Source organism: Sapajus apella, unplaced genomic scaffold (assembly GCF_009761245.1).
Source record: "Sapajus apella isolate SASKATOON/1434 unplaced genomic scaffold, GSC_monkey_1.0 scaffold9, whole genome shotgun sequence".
NCBI lineage: Eukaryota > Metazoa > Chordata > Mammalia > Primates > Cebidae > Sapajus > Sapajus apella.
This window is the reverse complement of record NW_022436949.1, coordinates 41,333,548-41,358,906: the sequence shown is the minus strand read 5'-3', so window position 1 is coordinate 41,358,906 and position 25,359 is coordinate 41,333,548. Positions and strand designations below refer to the sequence as shown.

Genomic DNA, 25,359 nt, shown 5'->3' with positions numbered 1-25,359 from the left:
TTGAAAATCTACATGACATTGGACCGATCCATATCCATGACTTGCAAGTTGAGGATGTTTAACTTCCACTTACGAAGGAAAATGTTGTTTTTAGAGGATCTTGGTTGATGGACTAATCAAAAACTGTATGTATTATACTTTAATAAAGTCACTGAGTGACTTTAGAACCGAGGAATGGGGAACAAATTTACTTCTAACAGAAATTAAAACACAGATAACCACACATAATTTTCCCAAAAAGGAAACCATAAGGATCTAAGGTGAAGATTCTCCACCCAGCTGTATGTGGTACCGTAAGCTGTTGCCCATGGCTCTCATTTCCTGTTGAGCGGCTACACCGCAGCTGCAGACCTTCATTTTGATGTGTTTCATACATCAGTTCATATTTTAGCCATGCCTTTAGAGTAATCCTAAGGAAATGGAATGCTGAACAACTCTTGTTTTCACCTCCTACTTTTGTCTTCCTGGCACCCCAATCCCTATTCTAATTTAGGTTTGCCATCCATGGGGAGCTGGTAGAGCCTCCTCTAGTTACCTCTACAGAAATGGCACGCCAGGTATTGTGCTACTCAGGTGCTCAGGGCAGATAAGAGGGACATGGCTCTGGCTCACAGATCCAGATTGGATAGTCTAGTGGGGATAGTCAGACATTAAACCAATAATTACAGTAAACCGTGATGAAATAATAGAATTACAAGAGCATGTTTTTGCAAGGTAAACATTACCACAGTGCTCCCAAATACACTCATAAGTGGTTCAAGTCAGTGTCCATGCTAACAATAGCTACTGTTACTGTCAGGTCATTGTACTAGGACCTTTCTGTTCTAAGATTTTTTTTTTTTAATAAACACTACCATATTCAATCTTCATCAAAAATCTGGGAAATAGGTATTACTATCCTCATTTTACAAATGAGGAAACTAAAGCTTCGGGAGATTAAATGACTTGTTCTTTCATGTCTCAGCTAAGTAAATAGTAGACCCAGGATTTAAAACCCATAACTGTGATTCCAAAATGAAACTCTTAATTGGCACCATCATCCTTTTATGTACACTTTAGCTAAGTAAAAGACTTTATAAACATAAAAAACCCAATCAATGCAGCATATTTTTAGTTGTCATTTCAGAAAGATGGGAGTTTTTTCCCTCCTTGGCTCATTAAATTCTCAGTGGCTCAAGAGCTTCAGGGCATGGAATTTTTTTCTGAATGCCCTTGGGCTGCCTTTTCATCTGGTACAAAAAGAGGTGAGGATGCCAATTAAAATCAGGGCATGTTGGAGCTGAAAAAGGGAAGTACAGCCCCTCCCAAAGCAAAGCAAGATTGGTTTTAACAAACAAAAGCACCTCATCCTTTTTAGATCCCCAGAGAAGTGAAGTGACCTTGCAGACGGTCACAGAGCTAGGACCCAGGTCTTTTGCCATCCTTCAATACTGTGTTTTTTGCAAACATACTGTCCTGCTCCTCATTTTCATCAAGAGTAGGAACATCCAAAAGACATTTTCCAATTACCTTAAAACAACTACATAAGTTTTTAAAAAAGAGTTTAAAATCCAGAAAGTACACTCATATATTATCAAAGTTAACATTTCAAAATTGAATTCTATTGGTCTAACATAAAACTTTTTCTTCAATGCATCGTCTTACATTAAATGCAATCCAAAATCTATATAACTGGATGAATTGATTTTATTTTTATACAAATAAGTATTCTAAAGCAATTATCTGCATTTCCCCAAAATATACCTCATTCTTTTGGGGCCTCAGTTATGTGGGGTGCCCACTCACCCTGTGTATCTTTCTGAGGCTGCCATGGTCCAGCCTCCTTTATGAGACTCTCAGCCTCCCCCTCTGCTGGGTTCTCTCCTACAGTCTGGCAGATGCCAGAGGACTTCCTACTCAAGGATCCAACAAGACTTGAAAAATAGCAGCAGGTGCCTCCCAAATGGTGGCTAAAGTGGGATGGAATAATTTAAATTATAAGTGTCTACTTATATATGGAAACTTCATAGAGAAGTCATATTTAGGAAACTCAAAATAAAGACATCTGGGAGGGGGTATCTATACAAAAAACTGCTTTTCTGTGGCTAGATTATAACAGACACATACCCATTATCCTTCCATGCACTATGATTTTCATTAGGGTAGTTCAGAATTCTATAAATTGTATATATTAATAACAGGTAGCATTTATTGATTACCTACCATGTGTCACTGTGGTGGATGCTTTATAGATGTTTTCTTTTTATTTTCTAAAATGAACATGTCTCAAGGATTTTATTTAGCTCAGTAACTAATTAGGGAAGCAAAAATATTAGGTCTGTGAAAAAAGTAATTCAGGTTTTTGCTATTAAAAGTAATGACAAAAACTGCAATTACTTTTGCACCCACCTAATACATTACAAATTGCCCAAAGGTAAATTCAGGAAATATATTTTGGCAATCAGGAATGCTGAAATAAATTTATAAATAGATATAAAACTGGTCTACACATATATATGTATATTTAATTATGTACATATTTTATTCCTCCTATCTAATGGAAATTTCCTATCTTTAGACCAATATTTCCCCAATATGTTATTTTCTTTAACCCTCTAACATTCAGAACAGGAAATACTATCTCTGTTATCCAGTTAAGGCCACTGCATCCTACCTAAGATCACAGGAGAGCTAGAGCAAGGGCCAAGGCCAGGGCCAGGGCCAGAGCCAGGGCCGGAGCCAGGATCGCAGCAGAGTCAAACTCTAAAACCTGACTCTTCACCTCTCTGCCACCTGCCTAACAGTGTGTAAAGTGATCAGTGAGTGTCTACATAGGAGTTCTAATTCCTGCAAACTATTCACAGAAATTTAAAAACCATCCACCGTAGGACTAAATCTAATGTTAGCCAAAGTAAACTGTAAAAGGAACATCTCATGTTCCCAGAGTCACACAGTTCAATTCGAAACCAAATCTGTTGCTCAGCACCATCCATGCCATTAATCTCTATTGGTGTGTGGATAATTGGGGAGTTTGCTTGGCCTTGATCTTACGTGAGAAATGAGGCGCCGAGACATAGTACTCACAGTAGTCACAATAACAGGTCTACATGCAAACTTTGAAGTCTGAATAAACTGGCATCACAGAGAGGACTGTGCTTCAAGGTGGGAAATTCCTAAAATAACAAATACTGCCCTGAGATGCCTTAGGGCATTGCCAGTACTGCTAAACATGTGTCAAGAATCCGTGTGTGGATGTGGGTATACATGGCTTTGTGCTGAAGTAAAAACATACAGACGGGCTTGCAACAAAAGCAGCCTGGGTCAATCAAAAGCGTATCTGACATTTCATTCAGTCTGAACACATTTTAGAATTGAACCAAGAGTATCGATCCAGTTAACAACTTTAAATGATTACTTATCTCTAACTCAATGCTATAACAGAGACAACCAGTAATTTTTAAATTACACATGCCTTTATTGATTGATTGATTGATCGATTGATTGAGACAGAGTCTTACTCACTCTGTCACCCAGGCTGGAGTGCAGTGGTGCGAATTGGCTCACTGCAACCTCCACCTGCTGGGTTCAAGTGATTCTCCTGTCTCAGCCTCTTGAATAGCTGGGATTACAAGCACCCACCACCACACCCAGCTCTTTTTTGCATTTTTAGTAGAGTTGGGGTTTCACTATGTTGGCCAATCTGGTCTTGAACTCCGGACCTCAAATGATCCAACTGCCTTGGACTTCCAAAGTGCTAGGATTACAGGCATGAGCCACCACACGCAGCCAAGCCTTATGCTTTCATGCTTCATGCCTTCTACTTCAGAGCCAAGTGTCTTAAAACAATTATCCCTTCTACTAGGTTTCCAACATTTCAACATACATTTCTCTGTAGCTAACCTTAACAGACTAAATAAGGTAATGTACTATACATTAATATACTCTGCATTAGGGTCAGCATCCCTAAAAATAGTAGCTAGCATTTAGTAAGTAAGTGTTTACTATCTACTAGCATGATTCTAAACAGTTGAAGTGTACTATCTCATTTCATCCTTACAACAACCTCCTAGTATGTATTATCCCCATTCTACTGATGAGGGACACCAGGTACAGAAAAGATAAGTAACTTCTTCAGGGTTACACAGCTAGAAAGTAGCAGAGCGAGGTTTTACTCTCAGTGGCCTGGATCCAGAGTCCTTATTCTTGAACAGAGTGCCATGCTGCCTCTCCCTGTTCCTTTAGGCGGTCACCACAAGCACATTCCTTTTTACTATTCTAGGAGAGATGCAGATGGGCAGACAGTCCTACGCTACCGCAGATTTACCATCCTTGCTTAAGGGTCATGGAGCTTAGGTCAGCTACAAGAGATTCCAAAGCACGCAATGTGTGGTTTTGACTTTTAGATGCTGATGGTTTTGTTTAGGAGAGCAGCCAATAAATAAGCAGGTGCAAACCACCCAGTAGGGTTAGGATGGAAGGAAGCATGAGGTGGAAAAGGGAGCACCCAAAACAGGGACACCCCACCCAGAATGCAGGTCCTGAAGGCTGATCAGAGGTTAGCCAGGATGTGAAAAGGAGAGGAGCAATGGGAGTAAGAGCTGAATTACCAGAAAGCAGGGCACACCGGCAGAAATCATGATACAAACTGGTCAGTAAAAACATAAGTAAGCGGGCTGGGTGCGGTGACTCACGCCTGTAATCCCAGCACTTTGGGAGGCCGAGGCGGGTGGATCACGAGGTCAAGAGATCGAGACCATCCTGGTCAACATGGTGAAACCCCATCTCTACTAAAAATACAAAAAATCAGCTGGGCATGGTGGCGCGTGCCTGTAATCCCAGCTACTCAGGAGGCCGAGGCAGGAGAATTGCCTGAACCCAGGAGGCGGAGGTTGCGGTGAGCCGAGATCACGCCATTGCACTCCAGCCTGGGTAACAACAGCGAAACTCCGTGTCAAAAAAAAAAAAAAACCAAAGAACAAAAAAGTAAGCAACAAATATTTAGTCCCCACGCAGATTTTTAAGTCATTCTAGCACAACAAAAGCATATCAAAGTAATTCTGGTGATCTGAGGTGGCCTACGCTACTTCTGAACAAGCTGAAACCACTGAATTACATTTTCTTAATATTTAACAGTTGAACTCTGTTTTGTTCTTACCACTTGGCACTTATCTAGAATCTCCTATCTAAGAATCTATGAGATCAACATTAGTTCATCCTCCAAATAACCTCATGAATGGAACAAACTTAAATAAACAAATATTCATAATGTATTAAATTATAATAAGTACAGAAGAGAGAAATTAAATATCTCGACAAGGTCACCCAGTAAAGTCAATATTCTTTTCCATCTCACTTAGGAAAATCTGTATAATCTAGAAATTTACTTCTTACATTGTCTACTGTCCATTCAACTTGACAAGAATGAGAGAATTTGTCTGAAAGTAGGTAGTTGTTTATTTCTAACTACTAATTAGCCACAATGGTGAAAAGATTTTGCCTACTTAAGCTTAAATCCTAAAGTAGAAACCAAACAAATGCCAGGAATGAGAAGTGCAATGTGATTTTGAAAAGTCTGGAAATAAAAAAACCTAGAGGATAAGACCCCAACACCAGAATAGAGAATATCTGGTCCAAAATATTAATGGTAAATCTCATATGAGAAAAAATAAGTCTAAGTCTAAGACAATTCTGTTCTACTTCCTCAACCAGAGCAATTGATTAAATGGTGTCACTTTGCATGATTTGAAAAGAAGTTTCTTAATGTTAATCAATTCTTATTTGGAATAGTTTCTCTAAGGCAACAAAGCAGGACATTCAGAAAGTTAGTGGACTGGACAACAAAACAATGGTGTGAATAACGTAATGACATTTCGACATCCTGGTATGGTGAATCATGCTAAGGAGTACCTATTACTACAAGCTTGTAGGAGATTTTTTTTTTAATTTGTTAGGTTTCATTTTAATAAAAAGGAGGAGGTCGGCTTGACACAGCCTAAAGGGAAAGGTTGAAAAACAGTTTTCCAGGCTTCACAAGAGCTCATGCGGGAGTCAGCAAACATAATCATAAAATGAAATGAAATTGAATGAAAGCAAGCAAACAGAAAGGAAAAATGGGGAAATAGCAGAACACAATGAAACTCTTTACAGATTGCAATTCTGTCAAATGATTGTAGCTTGGAAGAAAAATCTTCCCAGATACGCGGTGGGAAAGGAAGGGCATTTAGAGGGACTAGCCACTGAACACAGAGTGCCATACTGCCTGCCGCGTGCCTGCTGCAATCTTTACTCCAGCTCCATGCTAGAAGGCACTCATTTTTTCTCATCAACAAAGCTCCCGTTGAGTTCCTTGCACATAGCAGGAATGTAGCAGGAACTTGGTTCGTGAGCTTTAGTTGTGTTTTCCTAACCTGGGCAACCAAGATGTGCCTTATATAGAGTTGTCCTGGAAATCTACAAAGAAGATCCAGTTAATACAACATACAATTCTGAAGAAAAACAACAGCAGCAGCAGCAAAGCAAGAACAACAAAATCATGCTCTGAGGTCTAAACTATTTTCCAAAGTTTTAGGGTTTAGGTATTGGAGAGCAAGTATTTGCTCACCAGAAATTTAAACTGGAACATGTGGCAAGTAGCTGTCTCTCACTCTGCTTCCTAAGGGCCCAAATCCACACACTCCTGCAGGGAGAGACGGTATTTAGTGGAGCTAGTTTTTGTAAGATTAATGTATGATAATAATGGGAAGAAGAGAGCCTTCTTGCTCCATCCTCTGGGAGGCTCCCTCTATCCACTGAGACAATGGGAAGCTTCTCTGTTAATTCTGAAAGGACTAGGTCTACAGATTAAGAATTTCACTTCTAGGTACTGTGCTAGGCAAAGAAGACAGAGTTGTACAGATGTTTTCTGACCTCAAGGAACTTAATTCTCATGCCAGTTGATTAAGACACCAACATTCCTATAGTGGCATCCTCCACATCCCATATATCTCCTTTCAACTTTCACGGCAATTCTATCAGAGGAGTACTATTATTTGTTTTACATACAGAATACAGACTGAAAGAGAGAGAGTGGGCAGAGATAGAAAGAGAAATGCCAAGCTACAATGAAAATGGAATAGCTCAATGTACCACTAAGAATTTGAAAAAGAGGAAAACCTCTCATAGCACCTAATGACTGAACTGAGTTTAACCAAAATCTGAAAAGAGAATACGAAATTCCAATGGCACTAAACCGAATTAGGTGACTGACTGAGCTGCAGCAAGTACGGAAAACAGTCACACAAAGATAGCTTTAAGTTATTGTTTGTATATAAATTAACCTTGATCATTTGAGGAAAGATTCCACTGATTTTTAAGATATAAACAAGGATATCCTTAACAATTGTCAGGAAAATAAAAACAGTAACATAGAAAAGATAATACACAAAAGTCAGCGATGTGTTGAATAAAATAAACCATGAGAAATAAAGGTTTGTTTCATATTTATGATATCAAATCCTAAAACAAAACTGTATCATTTAAATACAATATTTTATTTAAATATCATTAAAATATGTTTCCCCTTAAACAGTATATGCAGCATATTTCACAAAATTACAAAATAATGGAATATTACAAATCATGCATTTTAAGAGCCAGTGTTCTGACGTTCAACTGCCTGATTTAATTGACTGCTCAACCAGCCTACTTGTTTGGTCCAACTTCCCCTGAACACATTACTTGGCCTCTTTCCTCCATTAAAAAAAAAAAAAAAAATACCAAGAGGACCTACTTCATAAGGTTATTGCAAGAATAAAATAAAATAACATAATAAAATAATATTTGCAATGCTCTGGTTGGTACCTGGTAGGGACTCAACTTGGGCTATTATTTTCATTGTATTTCATGATGTAAGCATTTACTATTTATGCATAAGCCACACTTAAGACAGAACTAGAAAATCAATTTCCTGAAGATTCCTAAAACCACCAGAAAGAAAAAAACCACCAGCAAAGCCCAGCTGACCACTTATTTCAGTAATACGCTTCTTAAAAATTCTACAATATTTGACCTGATGTCTAAAATAAAATTCCAGCCTCCCTGACAGCAATGCACACATATATACGTGCGGCTTCCTAAAGAGGGAGGTAGATACAGTCTCTGATAAGACAAAATATTTAAAATATTAATTCTGATTTGGTATCCCTGGGGTTTTCCCAATCCAAAGAAATAAGCCTAGGAAAACTATGAAAAGCAACAGCCAATAGTTTAAAAACAACACCAACAAGCAAACCAATCTGTTAATTCCAAAGCATTCATCTGCAACACAGACCAGCCACATCTGGGTAAAGCCACTGTCCTCCTACAGCATTTTTTAAAACCTTGCATCGTGTACAGTTTCCTTATAAAGGTTTATTAGGTGAAGCTTGTTAAGACAGTAGTTAACAGAGCAAATTTAAAACACCCAGAAACTAGCATCTGGCAAATATCATTTTGAGTAGACAACAATCAAGGCGAGCTTTTAATCTTCTATTCTCACACTGCATCATTCTTTTCTCCCTGTCTGACGCTTTCACTTTACTTGACCTCAATTTTATGATGTAAAGCAGAGATGATGAAGCTTATAGTTCTAAATTTGATGCCTTGAACTATTTAGAGACAAGACACCATAACGCTAGCAAAGTAATTAAATGCATCTTTTGCCTATGTGGCACATTACACATTTAATCTTGAATGATGTCATCGGTTACCATTTATCAGTATGTCTCACTTTCAAAAGCCATATAGGAAATTCATGTCTCTTAGTTGAAAATATTAATTTACATACATTTCCTGTGAGCTAGAAACAAACTGAGAAGAGTACTTACTTTTGCTCCACAAAGAGGGGATCAAAGAATTCCGTTGTGATTTTGTTTGCATACAGGGAACAGCCAGTCATTGAGCACAGCCCTAACAAGTATCAGAGGGAAAGCACTGTGGTGAGTGTGATTTCATTAACATCATCAAGTACCTTGTTTGGAAGAAAGTTACTATTTACCTGACAGTATGAACACAATCCCGGCCAAACAAGCAATCTTAGCTTTGGCTTTATCGGAGCCTCCAACTTTGGTACACTTCATTCCAAAGAGTGCAAATATGGAACCAAAGAAGCCCAGGCTGACAGCAGCGATCATAAGTCCTCTACATGCCTGGATATAACCTGCAATTAGAGTAGGTCATTTATGTTACATAAAGCGTGTGGCTGTCCAGGAAGAAATCCTCATTTACGTTGTCATTCTGGATGGTTGTTTTCCAAAAAGATAACTGTAATGGTGAAAACGTGGCAAGACAAGCAAGAAAGGAAAGCAAGTTAATCTACCGGAAGTGCCTGTTGTAGGTTTCACGCTGTGAAGTGCTGTTAATGTGCAACCCTCAGGATAGATCTCTGAGTGTTATCATTCCCATATTCACTGATGAGGAAACTGAGGCACACCAAGGTTATGTGACTTACCAGAGGTGAGTTTGAAAGTGGCAGACATGGATTCCATCCCAAATCAGACTACAAATTCCATATAACATTGCCTTTCACTGTGAAATGCACCATTAGAACTCTCTAGCTCCTCTGCTCATTGGACCTTAAAAGGGTATTTTAATGGTTTTGACATTATCAAATTATAAGATTTATAATTGGGCAGCAGAAAGAACTCCAAAGAGTCAAACCTCCCAATACTAGTGAAAGCTTATTAATAGGAGACTAACTGGAGTATCATCATGAACCATGGGGGGTCTAAGCCAGGAAATATCTTAGCGAAGTACTATTGTTTCCAGGGCATATATAATAAAACTGGGTTTTAAAAAGCACTGTTTTGTAAAAGAGTAATTTATAGTGATTAAATCAACTGTTCTCCTGCAAATGAATGAACACCTTTAAAGTAACCTAAAAAGTGGCCGGGTGCAGTGGATTACGCCTGTAATCTCAGCACTTTGGGAGGCAGGCAGATCACGAGGTCAAGAGATCGAGACCATCCTGGCCAACATGGTGAAACCCCGTCTCTACTAAAAATACAAAATTTAGCTGAGGCAGGAGGATCACAAGGTCAAGAGATCAAGACCATCCTGGCCAATATGGTGAAACCTCATCTCTACTAAAAATACAAAAATTTGCTGGGCGTGGTGGCACACGCCTGTAGTCCCAGCTACTTGGGAAGCTGAGGCAGGAGAACTGCTTGAGCCTGGGGTAGCAGAGGTTGCAGTGAACCGAGATTGTGCCACTGCACTCCACCAACCTGGACGACAGAGCAAGACTCCGTCCCACAAAAAAAAAGTACCCTAAAAAGTATGTTCTGTCAGTTCATTTGTTCATCCTTCCTGCGCTATTCGTTTTCTTGGTCACATATTTTTACTTGCATAGTCAGGGTAGAGTGTAAACTTCAGTGTGGCTTTTTTCCAGGTTTTTACATTAACAGGGTTTAAACTAATAAACTTTTACCACATAAACCATTTTCATTTCAGCCTGAAACAATGCCATATTTCAATCTAAAATAGTAATAGTAGCACATACTGGGTGTAAGTAAATATTTGCTAAGCAAATGAACATATATACCTACACCAGGTTTACACTTGGAATTAAACTTTTTAACTAGAAAAAACCTCTTATGTGCCAAGATACAACAAGTTATTTATTATTGGTGTTCAAGCAAAGCCATAATAAATAATAATTCCAAGACCACGATAATCATGAATTTAGGGAATAAATACTAATGGCCTCCAGTCCATGTTTCTTTTTTCTTTTGTTTTTCTAAGACAGGATCTCACTTTTGTCACCCAGGCTGGTGTGCAGCGGCACAATTATAGCTCACTGCAGCCTCAAATTCCTGGGTTCAAGAGATCCTCCTGCTTCAGCCTTCTAAATAGCTGAAACCATAGGCACTTGACACCACCTATGGCTAATTTTTAAAGTTTTTCAAGAGACAGTGTCTTGCTATATTGCCCAGATTAGTCTAGAATTCCTGGCTTCAAGCAATCCTCTTGTCTTGATCTCCAAAATGGTGGGATTACAGGCATGAGCTACCGAACCTGGCCCCAGCCTGTGTTTCTTTGGAAAAGAATGAAATTGAAGTTTTACTCCAATTCCTTGGACCCATTTTTGAAGAGCAAACCGGAGCTGCCCTACTTAATTGTAAACACTTTAGCCTCTCACAAATGCAGACTGCAAGGACAATGACCTTCTCTTGTGTAGTGTGAACTATTTCCACACAAAAAGCCATTTCACCAACACTGTGGCTATCAAAAACAGCAAGCAAATTTATTTTAGCAAAACAGGATAATGGAGGCTTCTTTCATAGCAATTACTGTGCTGCAGGGCTATTTGGGTCTCTGCTGCCAAGTGCTGAAGCAGTTCTATTTTAAACTTCAGTCCTCAAGCTCCCCAGCCAGAGACCAGACAGCAGGTAGAGGCAAGACAGGGAGAGGAAGCCTGTCAGTCCCTCACAAGATTCAACAGAGCCTGCGAGGATAACTGGTTCATCACTTCCCACCAGGGCAACTGGAACAGTGTGGCTTCATTCTTTTTGTGAAATTCATTTTAATCTATGGTTTGGCGGTTTTATAGCTGACTCCGACTGCAGTCATTAAATAAACAAAAAATGGGGCCTCATCTATTTATATATGCTCCTAGAAAACATTAGCATGCACCATAATTTGCGTTTCCTTTAGTTATCTTCCATGCTTTGTTAACAGAAAATGCAAGTTGTTGGGAATTTACCAAAGGTTAAATTCTATCATCTGGTCATTTAGAATGTGGAATGCATTTCCCAGGTGATAAACAGTGGGTAGAATCCCAGGCATACCCATTCGACTCTTAATATGACAGGGAAAATTACAGTAGTCTTTAAACTCTATGTAATCACCACTCATAACATTTTTCCCCGAGTTTCTCACTCTGAGGTGTCCCATCCCAGCCTTGGTACTGGCAGCAGGACCCGCTTTGGTCTCTTGACACAAGCACGAGAGGAGAGGTGGGCAGGGCAGATTCTGATCTGGTCAGGTCCTTCTTTTGTGCCAACCAGAACCCGGATTTGGAAGGTGAGGTACCTTTCTCCAGCATGGACAGTAGCAATAACTTCCTAATTTGGGGCATGCACAAAGGCGGCAATTTACACCAGGCACGGTGGCTCACACCTGTAATCCCAGCACTTTGGGAGGCCAAGGCGGGCGGATCACGAGGTCAGGAGATCGAGACCATCCTGGCCAACACAGTGAAACCCCCGTCTCAAAAAAAAAATGGCAATTTCCAAGGACAATCATTGGCCCCAGATTTTCCGAAATGGAGAGCAAAGAACAGGGAATAAACTCCCCTGACCGCCATAAATGTAATGGAGTTAGTTGCTGATAAGCCTGAGATTTGTATTCTCAAGTGTTCTAAGGCTACCAGTCCTTACGACGCCCACAGATCAGGCCCAAGATGATTCCAACAAACCCTTTCAGAGTTTATCTTTTGCAAAGCAGACCTGGACAGCCTTGCTTTCTAACAGTTCCTGAGGGCAAAACTTATAAGTAATTCCATCAGGAGAAGTGGTAGTAAAACCTAGTCAAGGAGGCCATTATTTCTGACAGGTCTAATTTACTGACACCGTTAATAGCTAATTAACACATTAAGGTGCTGAGGCATGAACATATTTACTTAGAAGTTCTCTGAAGTATAATTTATAGTTAGTTCTCCTGGGAGAAATGGCAAGCATTCCCGCTAGCAAAAATGGATGGGCATACACTAAAAACAAGCTGGCTGAAAATCATTCTCAGCTGAAGTTCAAGTGGTGCTTTGAAAGACGTATGGGTTAACAATAAACAGAAACCACAAGCTCATTCAGCTGTGAAATTTCCAAATAGTAATATAAAGCGACTTTAAATTAATGAACTCTGTTGGAGGGAAACCTTCAAGGTGTTCCTTAAAAGTGTTTTCCAAATGATGTATACTTTATTTTGCAAATCAGCAAAAAACAAAAACAGAAAAAAAAAAAAGTGTCCACTTGGTGGAGACAATTTGCTAATAGCACCTGTGCTAATTGATGGATTTGGGGGTGGGGAGAGGAGGGAAGAATGCGCTTTTCTTCTCAGGGTAGCTTTGTGTACTTCTGCAAATCCTTTGAGAGAACAGTGGTGGGGGAAGGCAGGAACTCTGAGTTTCAGCTCTGGTGCTTCTATTTACTGGAGGTATGCCCGTGGTTATAGGACCTAATCTCTCTGAGGCTCAGTTTTCTCATCTGTAAAATAGGGATAGCAGCACTTCCTTCACAGGATGAATAATATGGGCGTCAGCTGAGTAGTAAGAAAGTCATCAAAGCATCCTTTCCTATTATAATACTACAGTGGATTCTACACAGAAATTAGACCTGGGTTCTTAACATGGCATAACATTAAATCTAGACATTTAGCTTTGGTAAGCCTCATTTTCCTTACAAGGAAAACAAGTGGCAATGATACCCCTAAGGAAGGGGAATCAGATTTCTTCTTATAAGAAATTCAGGGCTGGGCATGTTGCTTATATCTATAATCCAGCACTTTGAGAGGCAGAGGCAGGCAGATCACTTGAGGTCAGGAGTATGAGACCAGCCTTGCTAACACAGTGAACCCCTGTCTCTACTAAAAATGCAAAAATCAGCCAGGTGTGGTGGCAGGCACCTTTAATCCCAGCTATTCAGGAGACTGAGGTTGCAGTGAGCAGAGATCGCACCATGGCACTCCATCCTTCGTGACAGAGTGAAACTTTGTCTCAAAAAAAAAAAAAAAAAAGAAATTAAATTCAGAATAATGACTTCATCATTTGACTCCAAGAGTTCTCCCACCTAACACAAGACAGGCAGGAGTCACGAGCCTTCTTGCTCCCTTCCTGGATTCTCTTCCCAATCTAGAGCTCATGCCTGGGCTTAAGGGAGGACTGGTCTACTCAGGCTACCAAGGCCACTTCTCCAAAGTCAATGTCAGGACCAGCATCCACCAGATGCGGCTGCTGTGGGAATGCAAGGTAGAGAGGACAAACAGAGGGGCCCTACCTCAGAAGGTTCCATTTCCAGGTGGGAAAATCAACTCCCCTCCACAGGAAAACACAGTTGTGTGATTTAGCCCTCTAAAATGTTATTCTGAGAGAGACGGAAGAGCAAGTTTGTTTTGTGACAGGAAATGCCCTCTTAAGTCACAGAAGGCAAAGTCATCAAAAAAAAAAAGACTGATAAATATGATTCTATTACAAATTTCAAAGTCCTATATGAGAAAAGGCATCATAAATTTCAAAGAGAAACCACCATGGTGGGAGATTGCAACCTGCATAGCAAATCAAGGACTGACAAATCATCTAAACTACAAAGAAACAGAACCATGGGCCTAAGATATGGACTTCAACTCACAAAAGAGAAAAAAACAAATGATCAGTAAATATATAATAAGGTGGGTTTTGACCATTTTTATAACCAGTGATTTTAATCATGGCAATCAGGGAAATGCCAATTAAAGTAACAAGATGACCGGGGCATGGTGGCTGACACCTGTAATCCAGCACTTCGGGAGGCCAAGGCGGGTGGATCACCTGAGGTCAGGAGTTCACAACCAGCCTGACTAACATGGTGAAATCCCATCTCTACCAAATACAAAAAAATTAGCCGGGCGTGGTGGCGCATGCCTGTAATCTGAGCTACTTGGGAGGCTGAGACAGGAGAATCTCCTGTCCGCCTCTGCCTGAGAGGCGGAGGTTGCAGTGAGCCAAGATCTTGCCATTGCACTCCAGCCTGAGCAACAAGAGTGAAACTCCTTCTCAAAACAAAAACAAAAGATAGCAAGATAATATGTCATCTATAATACTGAATAAACTGAGTGGTGAGAATGTGGAGAAGCAGGTATTCCCATACACTGTCAGTGGAAAGTAATTTGGCAGTGTGAACTGAGTATTAAAATGCACATGTATTCCACTGCTCTGACAATACCATTTCTCAGTGGAATGGAGTCTACAGAAATATATACATGTACAAAGAGGTGAATATAAAGATCTTCAGTAAAGCACCATCAACAAAGAAAAGTTGGAAAAGGTCCAGTGTCCTCAATGGATCCATGGTTAAATAAGCCATTTTATGCAGTCTAATGAATATACCAGGTAGTAGTTACGCAGTCACTTCTGTAAGTACTGACTTGGAAAAATATTATTTTAAAGTGTTGCAGACAATCAGTAATGTCATGCCGTTTATGTTTTTAAAAGTCATTTTTTAGTCACATGAGCACACAGGAAGGCCATTTTGCAGGTTGGATGGCATATAAATGTCACTCTCTCTGCTCTCCTCCCAGCTAACGAGGACTTGATAATCGAACTATTCCTACTTCCTTTTCACTCCCCGATCTGCCCCCAAACAGGAATGGCACCTCCTCCACTCTCACTGCAGACACCTAAGGAAAAGCCTTATTCTGCACTTAATAATCTTCACAGAGCATTTATTTCCTTCTCTCCCTTGTCCCCCAACTGTCCTACAGAAGGAAGTGTACCTACCTGGCACGCTACCTCAGGCAACAATAGTCACAACCATAGAGTTACAACTGTTCAGAGGACAGTAACATATTGCTGAATACAAACCACAGAAACAAGAGAATGCCTGTTCATCTACCTGGATGCGTGCTCTACAGACCACAGGAAAGTCAACGGTAATGCTGGGGAATAAACAGTGTTCCGGCTGCTGATTTTACACAACAGGACATGGACTTGGGTGCCACCCTTCTAAAACTAGTTGTATATTCCTTATGCGGAGGTTCCATCAAATACCACGTTGAGCAACAGTTTGCTTTTCGTGGCAAACCCCATCTTAGAGGAATCAACTCTTTTCTTTCATTTACCCAGCTATGCAAACAAAAACTGCCAAGTGCGATAATAAAAGAAAAAAAAACACCTCAAATCTAGAAATACGTAATGTAAATAACTCCTCTTAAGTTTCTGCCAGGATCCGTTTGCTGTAAAATCCTGGAAGCGAAGAGCCTAGAACTTGAGCAATCACTGGGACTGGGATGACACGGGCTGTTGTGTTGAAACTCAGCAGAGGCAGAGTTCTATGTGAATATCCACCAGCTGCTACCAGCTAAGGCCTGGCCAAGCAGAGCAACGCAGGTGAACATCCACAAAGGAACAACCCGGGCGTACAGCAGCAGGCACCGAAGACTCGGATGCAGAACTGGTCAGCTCCCGGCGCCACACTCGCATGACCCAAGATTCCCTACCCTCTGCGGACTCATCGCAGCACCGCGAAGGCTATTTATTTTCCTAAAACTCGGAGGGAGTCTTTGTAGTGTTGCCTAGGCAGACAAGTTTGTAGAAGTTCTTTAAAGGGAAACAACAACAACAAACCCTGCAATATGTTTTCCCCCTTCCACCTCCTCACCCCCCACCCCCGCCTACTTTTAAAAGAACCAAAGAAATGGCTCAAGGAAGATCAGGGCAAGCGGATGTGGCTTGCAATGACACCATTTTTAGCAGAACCCAGCCTTGCGGGGATGAGGCGTGGGGAGATGGAGGAGACAAGCCCCTGCAGTAGGAACTCTGGGTCCCAGCAGTCCCCAGGATATGGCGGGGTGGGAGGAGGGTGCAGCCGCGTCCTCTACTCTCGGGACGGCAAAGCTCCCCCATCCCCAGACGCCTGGGAGTCTCCAACCCGGGCCTGTCTGCGTGTCCCCCTCCCGGAGTCCCGGGCTCGAACAGGCGCCCCGCGGGACAGCCGTCAAGAGAGAGCGGACACCAGGGACCCTCCCCCGGCTTCCTGAGGCCCAGTGGGGAGAAGGGTCGGGCCTCGGAGGAGTCCAGTCCGGGGGTCCCGCCGGGGGTCTAGGGCGCAAGAGGGCGCCCCACGGGCTGGCCATCGAGGAGGGAGGGCCGAAGGCGGGGGCCGCGAGGATGCAGACCGTCCAGCGCCAGCATGGAGGGGAAGTCCTTGCAGTTGGAGACGCCCGTGGAGTCGGTAACGCAAGTCTTCCACAGGTTGGCCCAATAGGTGGCGGTGGTGATGACCGTGCCGTCGATGGTGGACACCTTCCAGTAGTCGGTGGGCAGCGTGGAGGACACCAGCACCCAGCCGGAGATGGAGACCATGAAGGCAATGATCTCCGAGGCCGTGCTAGCCATGCCGCCAGCTGCAGCCGCGCTCGGGCTCCCGCTCCCACTCTGCGCAGCGACCCCCGCACTCCCAACCCGGCGGCTCCGCCTCCGCCTCCGCCCCTGTCCCCGCCCACCGCCCCGCCCCGCGAACCAGACGCCAGGGGGCGCGCGCGACCCCGCCCACCCACGCCCCGGCCCGCGCGGGGCTCTGAGGGCCGGCGGTCGCCCCCGCGTTCCCCACCTGCAGCTGGCCCGCGCGCGCGTGCGGGAGGAAGGCCCGCGTGCACTCCCCTGCGCCTCAGGGCCGCGGAGAAGGGCTCGCTTGTTGGAGCGGCTCAGGTTCAGACTGGCAGCCGGGTGTGGACAGCCTGCTGCGCCCCCACCTCACCACTCCGACACAGCCCTACCCAGGGCAAATAGCTTGGCTTCCTGGCTGCCTGGTAGAAGCAGAGCAGGAAAAGCCTTTTGCGTGTCCTGAAAGGACACGGTTTGGTAACTCAGCCCTCGGTTTGCTGAACTCTAAAGGTTTGCGTGCCACGCTTGTTTGGGTGACTCTGTTTGACTTGTCAAGGATGGATCACTGCGCAGATTCTGGGCTGGAAACCGGCCTTGCCCTAAAAATGCTGCAGTTCTTTTCGGCCTGGTGGTATGCGGAAAATCATGGTGAAGCGGTGTGTGGCACAGGCCTAAAGTCGAGATAGCAGCACATGGGGCATCCTGACAATCCTGATCTTGCTGGTGTGCTCATACTAATGCGCTGCACAGAGGGCATTTGTTTAGCACATCTTCCCTGTCGGTCCCTTCCAGCTCCCAGGTCTAGAGTCTATTCTGTGAAAGGATGCTAATATCACAGTGGAAACTACTATCTTGACTTTAAAAACAACTACCTCCACCTCTCACTCCTAATTGAAATATAAACTCGTTCATTCCTTCATTGCTGTCTCAAGGTAAACATAAAGATCAGGGAAACATAAAGACTTCTGACTCCTGAAGCTACAAATCTGGGCATAAATGAGAGAACAAGGACACTGGGGTTATTATTTGTCCACTTAAAACGTTCTTGCAGTTGACCAGGAGCAGCGGCTCACACCTGTAATCCCAGCATTTCAGGAGGCCGAGGCAGGCAGATCATGAGGTCAGGAGATGGAGGCCAACATGGTGAAACCCCGACTCTACTAAAATACAAAAATTAGCTGGGCTTGGTGGCACCCGCCTGTAGTCCCAGCTATCAAGAGGCTGAGGCAGGAGAATCGCTTGAACCTGGGAGGCAGAGGTTGCAGTGAGCCAAGATCACGCCCCTGTACTCCAGGCTGGTGACAGAGCAAGACTCCGTCTCAAACAAACAAAAATGATTGCAGTTCTTGGTATGAGTTTTCAGGGTTCACTTGGCAAAAGTAACTAAAGGTCTAAAACCTATCAATCAGTCTGCTGTGATAAATCTCGTGCTAACCCTCTGTGTCACCATCTTTAGGTAGAGACACTCTGGTTCAATGTGAAGAATTTCTTAATTTCCCTTTGTCACTTTTTTTTTTAACCAAATGGGTGCCCAATGAAATTAGAGGTGACAAGGTGACTGGAGAAGAGAGGAAGCTGGAATCATCAGAACTTAAGTTTGGAAGAACCACTGGAAACCAGCAGGACACATTCCACATGCAAAACAATGACCTTGTCTGTTTCTAATGTTCAGCCCATGCTCTATCCTTCAGGACCAAACTTTCAGTGCATGGCAACATATCTACTCTGTTTTTACATGTTGTTTTGCAGCCTTTTTAAGAAGGTTTTCTTTCCTATTGAGCCCAAATCTGTTTCTCTTCAGTGTCTACCCAAATGCTGTCATCTGTGCTCTGAGAATACAGAGTAAGTCCTACTCCTGCAGCGGTTCAGCTTCTGTGTGCTTGACGGTCCCACGGCTTTCATGAATGGGTACAAGGGTGACAATGCAGACACGGTTACCCTACTGTTCTGCTCTGAGACCCAACTTGTCCTGATGTATCATGTTAGGTTCACTGGTAAGCTAAACTTAAAAACTGAGTTTGAGAAGTTATCTTCTTAACCTCTCCTTCTCATCCTCCTTGGTATGCAAATCAGTCACCTTTGAGCAATGGCTACAAAGCATTCTCTATTCTTTTGTATGGCCTGTCTTTTAAAATTGCTTTTATCATCTGGTTTTTTCTTTTGTTTTGTTTTGTTTTTTTGCCCTCCAGCATATTCCGATATCATTTCTATGCCATATTTCTTTTTGAATAATCTCCCTATTACTGACCCAATTACTATTTGAAAAACACAAAAACCCATTCACTATAATATTTCTTACTGAGTTTTCTAAAACACAAATTACACAAATTTCGTACTTTATTTCCTGGCTTTATTTGATCGTCCCTTTGTTTACTGTGGCTTGCCTGTGGTAAGTACTCACTAAATTGGTTATTTCTTTGTTTTTACTAGACAAAACGCTGACTTACTTTTGACACACAAAAAAGTGTAGTGCTGTGACCTTTAAGACTCAAGCACTTCCTAATTTATCAACTAGTTGGCTATAAATTCCACTGTTTGGATTCAAAGGCACATTGTTTTATGAAGAATGGTTTGGTGTTTTAACCAGTCTGCAAAGTTTACTGTCTATTGTACTTTAAAAATCCATAAACCCAGATCACCATTGCAACATAGCATCCAGAGGAAATAAATTCTGAATTAGAACTTGGAACGCTCCTCTCTCTGCTACACCACCACACCAGTGAAGCCAGAATCTCCAGGGGTGGCCATAGTAGCAGTATTTCCAAAACTTCTAACATGTACTCAGGCTGAGGACCACAGCTCTGAGTGGTTGTGTACATGTGAATAAACTGTTAATTTAGCATAACAGATGGTGGTATGCATCACAGGAAGAAAGAATATTAATCTCATTGTTGAAAACTTGGAAAAAAGAAATATTCTATTACTGTAGAGACTGCAACATGCACTGTCAACCTAAAAGGGGTTAGAAACACCACAAACAATCCATAAATTAAATGGCAACACTATCAGTTCCTTTGCCAGCTAAAACAGACTAGGGTTGTCATGCCTGCGGACTTGGTCAATTTTCCTTTCTCCTTTCTATGAGGTTGGACAACCCTAAACTCTTTTCTTTTTCTTCCTTAGAGTGTACTACAAAGTTACTATGGAAAGCTGTATGTGAGCCCACGAGTGCCTGACCAAAGAATGAAAAATGTTAACTTTCTTTAATACCTGGATAATAGTATGTAGTGAATCAAACATTTATTTTAGGATGTCTTGTATCTTACACGTCTCAAGCTAGTTTAGTCAGAAGAACCCTAAAGATACTATGGAGCAGCACATAATCTAAAAAAGAAAATTCAGACAAAACAAACAGAATGTCCAGAAAATAAAAATGGACCAAATAGGGATTTTTGAAAAGAAGCAATGGATAAATGGCTTGTTTTGCTTTAAGATTATACAGTCCCAAAGAACCTTTGCAGTTAATCTGCAAGCCGATTTACAGAGTACTTTTGACTGAAAAATGCTTCCTTATTTTCTTTAGGATTCAGTTCACTGAAATTTCCATTTAACTGTTCATAACAGACTATTCTTAATTTAAATATAAAAGTGAATACATCAAAAAAGGTTGCTTCCTCTAAATTATTCAATGTAACATCTTAGTTAACAATAGTTTGTCTTTACAAAAAGCTGTAGATCTTTTCCAATAGGAAAACTACTAACTGATTTATAAATTAATAAATTTGACCTGAAGACATCTAATACCCTAAAACGTATTCTGAACCTTTCTACTTTTGAGGTCTAAGTCACTGGAATTAGCATTGAAAATTATTTATTTGGCATTATTGTGGTTATTAAGGAGAAATAGAGGATCCCCCCAACCCTGGGGTTGTTCAATAGGAGTGAAAACCAGTTTAACCAACTAAACAGGAGATTTGCAGAAATTCCTTACTTGAGATTCAGTTTACCTACCTAGCAACGCAGGTGTGCCTTTCAATAGCTCAAGGATTTGCTAACCATCAAATTTGGTTTCAGTATACATTAGCTCCTTCCTAGATTCCAGTGAGGTGGCATGCTGCTAATCAGGTGGGAAGAAACTGAATTCCTGATGATAAGGTATTAACTAAAAAAAACAACTACCCAGGAGCCAAGTCTTGTTACATCTTGTTAAAAAAGACATTAATGCTGGTACTAAGATATTAAAAGAGCATGTCTGTGGTTTTTTTCCTTCCGTTTTCCCTAACATTTCATTTATCTTAATGCTTTATGCAAATCCAATGATATTTGTAATCTACTTAGCATGAAAGCTACAAAGTGATAGGAATAGTTATAGAATGAACATTTATTCTTATCATTGCATCACCATTCATATATAAATATATACATATAATTTTTTGCTAATTATAACTATACAAACTGTTGCCTTATTTTGGCATTTCGCAACCTATGGAGTTGTACTTCATTAGAATGTTTCTATGGGCCTATTACAAGTCAGTGCCATATACCCTGTGGATTTGTTTTTTGTGCATTCATTTGAAACGCAGTCATTCCCAATTCTAAATTATCTTAGGATCATCTAGAGTCCTCTTGAGCCCCTAAAGGGGTAAGGTTTGGGCCCCAACAGGAATACCCTTCAAGCCTGCTCACACTGGGATGCTGGAACCTTCCAGGGCTTGTAGACAGGTTGGGTACATTTTGTTTGTCCATAAGCACTTGATGAGTATCAATTTAACCTCCCACCGAGATCCGGGCAGTATGTTAATCTGTATGGTTTGGGCAAGTCCTTGTATGTCTCTGAGTTACAGCTCCCTCATTTGTAAAACAGAAGAGCTATTTTGGATAGCATCTGAGACCACTTTCACCTTCAAAAGCCCCTGAGTCTAGAATTCCTAATGAACTCGATCATTCACAGGGAACATCAAGGAGAGGAGAGAGGCAGTTTTCCTTTGGTGTCTTCACTGTTTTCTTCCCACCCATTTTCTGTCTCCCTCCTTTGCCAAATTTAAAAGGGGCGTCTGTATAGATGCGTATGTGGGAGGTGGTGCCTGGAGAAAAGCTAAAATCTCTACATATAGCCTTATTGTCACTTTTTCCTTCTGTTTAGCAGAAACGTGATAAAGCATGGTAGTTTAATTCATTTAAGAATCAGGGAGATATGACAGAGGGCAGATGGTGTCACCAGAAAGATGTGAGATAAAATTCTACCTCTGAATGCCCTTCCACAGGTCACCTAATCTCACTCAGCATCACTTCTTCAAATATAAATGACAACTTCTTTCAAAGCATTGTGAGGATTAGAGACAATATATATGAAGAACAGGGACATAGTCAATGCTTAATGAATAATCAATATTACTCAGTTCACTCATGCCTCTCATTTCCTTGTGTCCCTCTAAAGAGATAAAATTACATTTTTCATAAAAGTGGTATTAATCGGTTAGACTGACAGCAGTAAGTGAATCAGGATGAAGTGTATTGCAAATCTCAAAGTAGGAAAGCAGTAAGTGTGGAGTCAAATGCCAACATGGAAGGGGCTGGTTCCCAGCAGAGGACGGGAAACCAGGAAGTCAGAGCAGAGGTTAGCCCGGGGGGAACCAAGGTGGTGGGGGGTGAGGGGATGCAAAGGGAAGTGAGAAATCAAACAGGAGGGCAGTTAAATGTTAAAGGATAGACAGCTGGGTGCCTGTAATCTCTCTCAGCCCCTCCTGAGGCTGAGGCAAGGGGATCACTTGAACCCAGGAGTTCTAGATCAGCCTGAATAACGTAGGGAGAGCCTCCATCTCAAAAAAAAAAAAAATAAGAAGAAAGAAAGAAGAAAGGAAGGAAGGAAGGAAGAAGAAAGAAAGAAAGAAAGAAAAGAAAGGAAAGAGAAAGAAAGAAAGAAAGAAAGAAAATAAGGAAAGAAAGGAAGGAAGGAAGAAAGAAAGAAGGAAAGAAAGAAAGAAAGAAAGGGAAAGGAAGGAAGGAGAGAGGAAGGGAGGGGGGGGGAAGGGAGGGGAGGGAAAGGGGGGGAGGGGAGGGGGGAGGGGAGGGGAAGGGAAGAAGAGTTCATTAGCGAATTCTTAAATCTGTCTTCTACGTGCTTTGAGCCCTGGACTGTGCTCTCAGCCAAACTGAGCTGGCCCACTGAGTTGAATGGGAACGGTCGGCCAGTGAGTGCCCGGCCAGTGAGCGCCCACCCTTCTTCCCTGCCATCCTGAGTCAGGGACGTTCTGCAGTGTGCATCATTTACTGTGCTCTGGACACGACTTCTCATGTGTATTTCGTTTTCTGGTGAAACCATTTAAAACCAATGATTTTTAAATAGACATTGAAAAAAAACCCAGTATTGTTATTTTGAAGGACATCAAACTTAGGTATATATTTTCATTTCTAGAATGCTGGAGTTAGAAAGGACCTTAAAAAAGTTACTTAATTCAAAGTGACTTCTTTTTTTCTTTTCTTTTTCTTTTTTTTTTTGAAACGTAATTTTGCTCTTGTTGCCCAGGCTGGAGTGCAATGGCACGATCTCGGCTCACTGCAACCTCCACCTCCTGAGTTCAAGCAATTCTCCTGCTTCAGCCTTCCAAGTTAGCTGGGATTACAGGCATGCACCACCCTGTCAGGCTAATTTTGTATTTTAGTAGAGATGGGATTTCTCTATATTGGTCAGGCTGGTCTTGAACTTCTGACCTCAGGTGATCAGCTTGCCTCAACCTCCCAAAGTGCTGGGATCACAGGCGTGAGTCACTGTGCCTGGCTGACCAAAAGTGACTTCTCAATGCATATTAAAGTCACAAAGTATATGTTGAAGTAGTATATCAATTGGAATAATATTTTGCATATGTTATTAATTTTTTTTCAAAAATGTGTAAATCTGAAAACTTATCTGAATTTGGTGCTGAAGAAAATTAGAAGCAAGGTTTGAAAAATATTTAAAAGTTGAGCCAGGTGTGTTGGCCCACACCTGTAATTCCAGGACTTTGGGAGGCCAAGGTGGGTTGATCACCTGAGGTCAGGAGTTCGAGACCAGCTTGGCCAACACGGTGAAACCTCATCTGTAGTAGAAATACAAAAAATTAGCTGGGCATGGTGGTGCACGCCTGTAATCCCAGCTCCTTGGAAGGCTAAGGAAGGAGAATTGCTTGAACCTGGGAGATGAAGCTTGCAGTGACTGAGGTTGCAGCTGAGATTGTGCCGCTGCACTCCAGCCTGGGTGGCAGAGCCAAAAAAAAAAAAAAGTTAAAAACTACCCTATTTTATGTAGGTTCTCCTCAAAGATATATTTATGCCAATAAAATATTTACAAGTGTATTTCTAGGAGGCTTCTTGGTTCAGGTTCATGCACGGTCACCTCTACACATGACTTCTAAATAGTAACATAAAAAGAAAGGAAATCACAATGGAATTGTATGCTGATAATACGGCAGACTGATAATAGACACGCCTCTCTTTGTGGTTCAAAGCAATAGCTGTTTCTATGTTTGATTTAGGTTTTGTGAAGAATGAATAAAAAGATCTAAAGAACAAAGTTGATGTCATGTTTTGCCTGTATTGTCATAACTGCCACACCTCTAGGACTTCCGGCATAAATCTTTCTGATGAACATGCCCCATGTCAGCTGCCTTCCACCATACAATTCATCCATATATATATAATCCCATAGAGTCCTGCAATGTTTTTTTTTCCAATCAAAACACCATGTGAAACATAATATTGTAATTTTTTGACGTGGTAAATAAAGCAGCCAATGAAATTTGGTTAAGTAACCTGAATGATACTCTGTTTATTCTTGAGTGTCTAGAGTTCATATATGGTAGAGGAGAAAAGCAAATATTAAAATTCTATTGTTTCATGTTAATTTCCAGATATGATTGAGAGGATCCAATAAATTAAAGCATAGATATTATAGAATTGGGTATACTATAAGCATTTGCTAAATAGTTGTTGAATTTAATTAGTCAAAAAAGGATATATGACTTAGGTAGAATGTTAAGCATAAACTCTCAAAAACAGACTGTAAATGTCTAATTTTTATTTGCTCTTTTGAGTATAATCTTCTTACATGGAGGAATGCCATATCCTTTCAATTAACCTTATGAATATAAGACTTTGTCAGTTTATACTTTAAATAATTAAATTAATTCTCAAATAATTGCTCCTTTGTTTAACAATCTTTTACAATCGATTGTATATACATATATAAATGTGAATCACTAAATAATTGTCCTACAGATAGTTTGGAATCACACAATATGAATATGAATAGAAAAACATACATACTAATAGAAAAACATATTGCATTTTCCTAAATATGAATTTTAGGAATGAAA

The 25,359-nt window shown here is 41.3% G+C and overlaps 1 protein-coding gene across 2 annotated transcripts in view; it reads right to left on the bottom strand.

Moving 5' to 3' along the window:
- Positions 1 to 25,359, bottom strand: part of CLDN10 (claudin 10) — a 164,592-nt gene that overhangs the window by 4,668 nt on the left and 134,565 nt on the right. Inside the window, exons 1-3 of one of the 2 annotated variants that reach the window (XM_032277490.1) lie at positions 16,861 to 17,163; positions 8,993 to 9,154; positions 8,823 to 8,904 (exon numbers count right to left, since the gene is read on the bottom strand). In XM_032277490.1, coding sequence (XP_032133381.1) covers positions 8,823 to 8,904; positions 8,993 to 9,154; positions 16,861 to 17,080 — 464 coding nt within the window. In that variant the 5' untranslated portion in view covers positions 17,081 to 17,163. Of the gene's footprint in view, positions 1 to 8,822; positions 8,905 to 8,992; positions 9,155 to 16,860; positions 17,164 to 25,359 lie in introns of those variants that run through there. The other variant, XM_032277491.1, reaches the window with a different exon arrangement.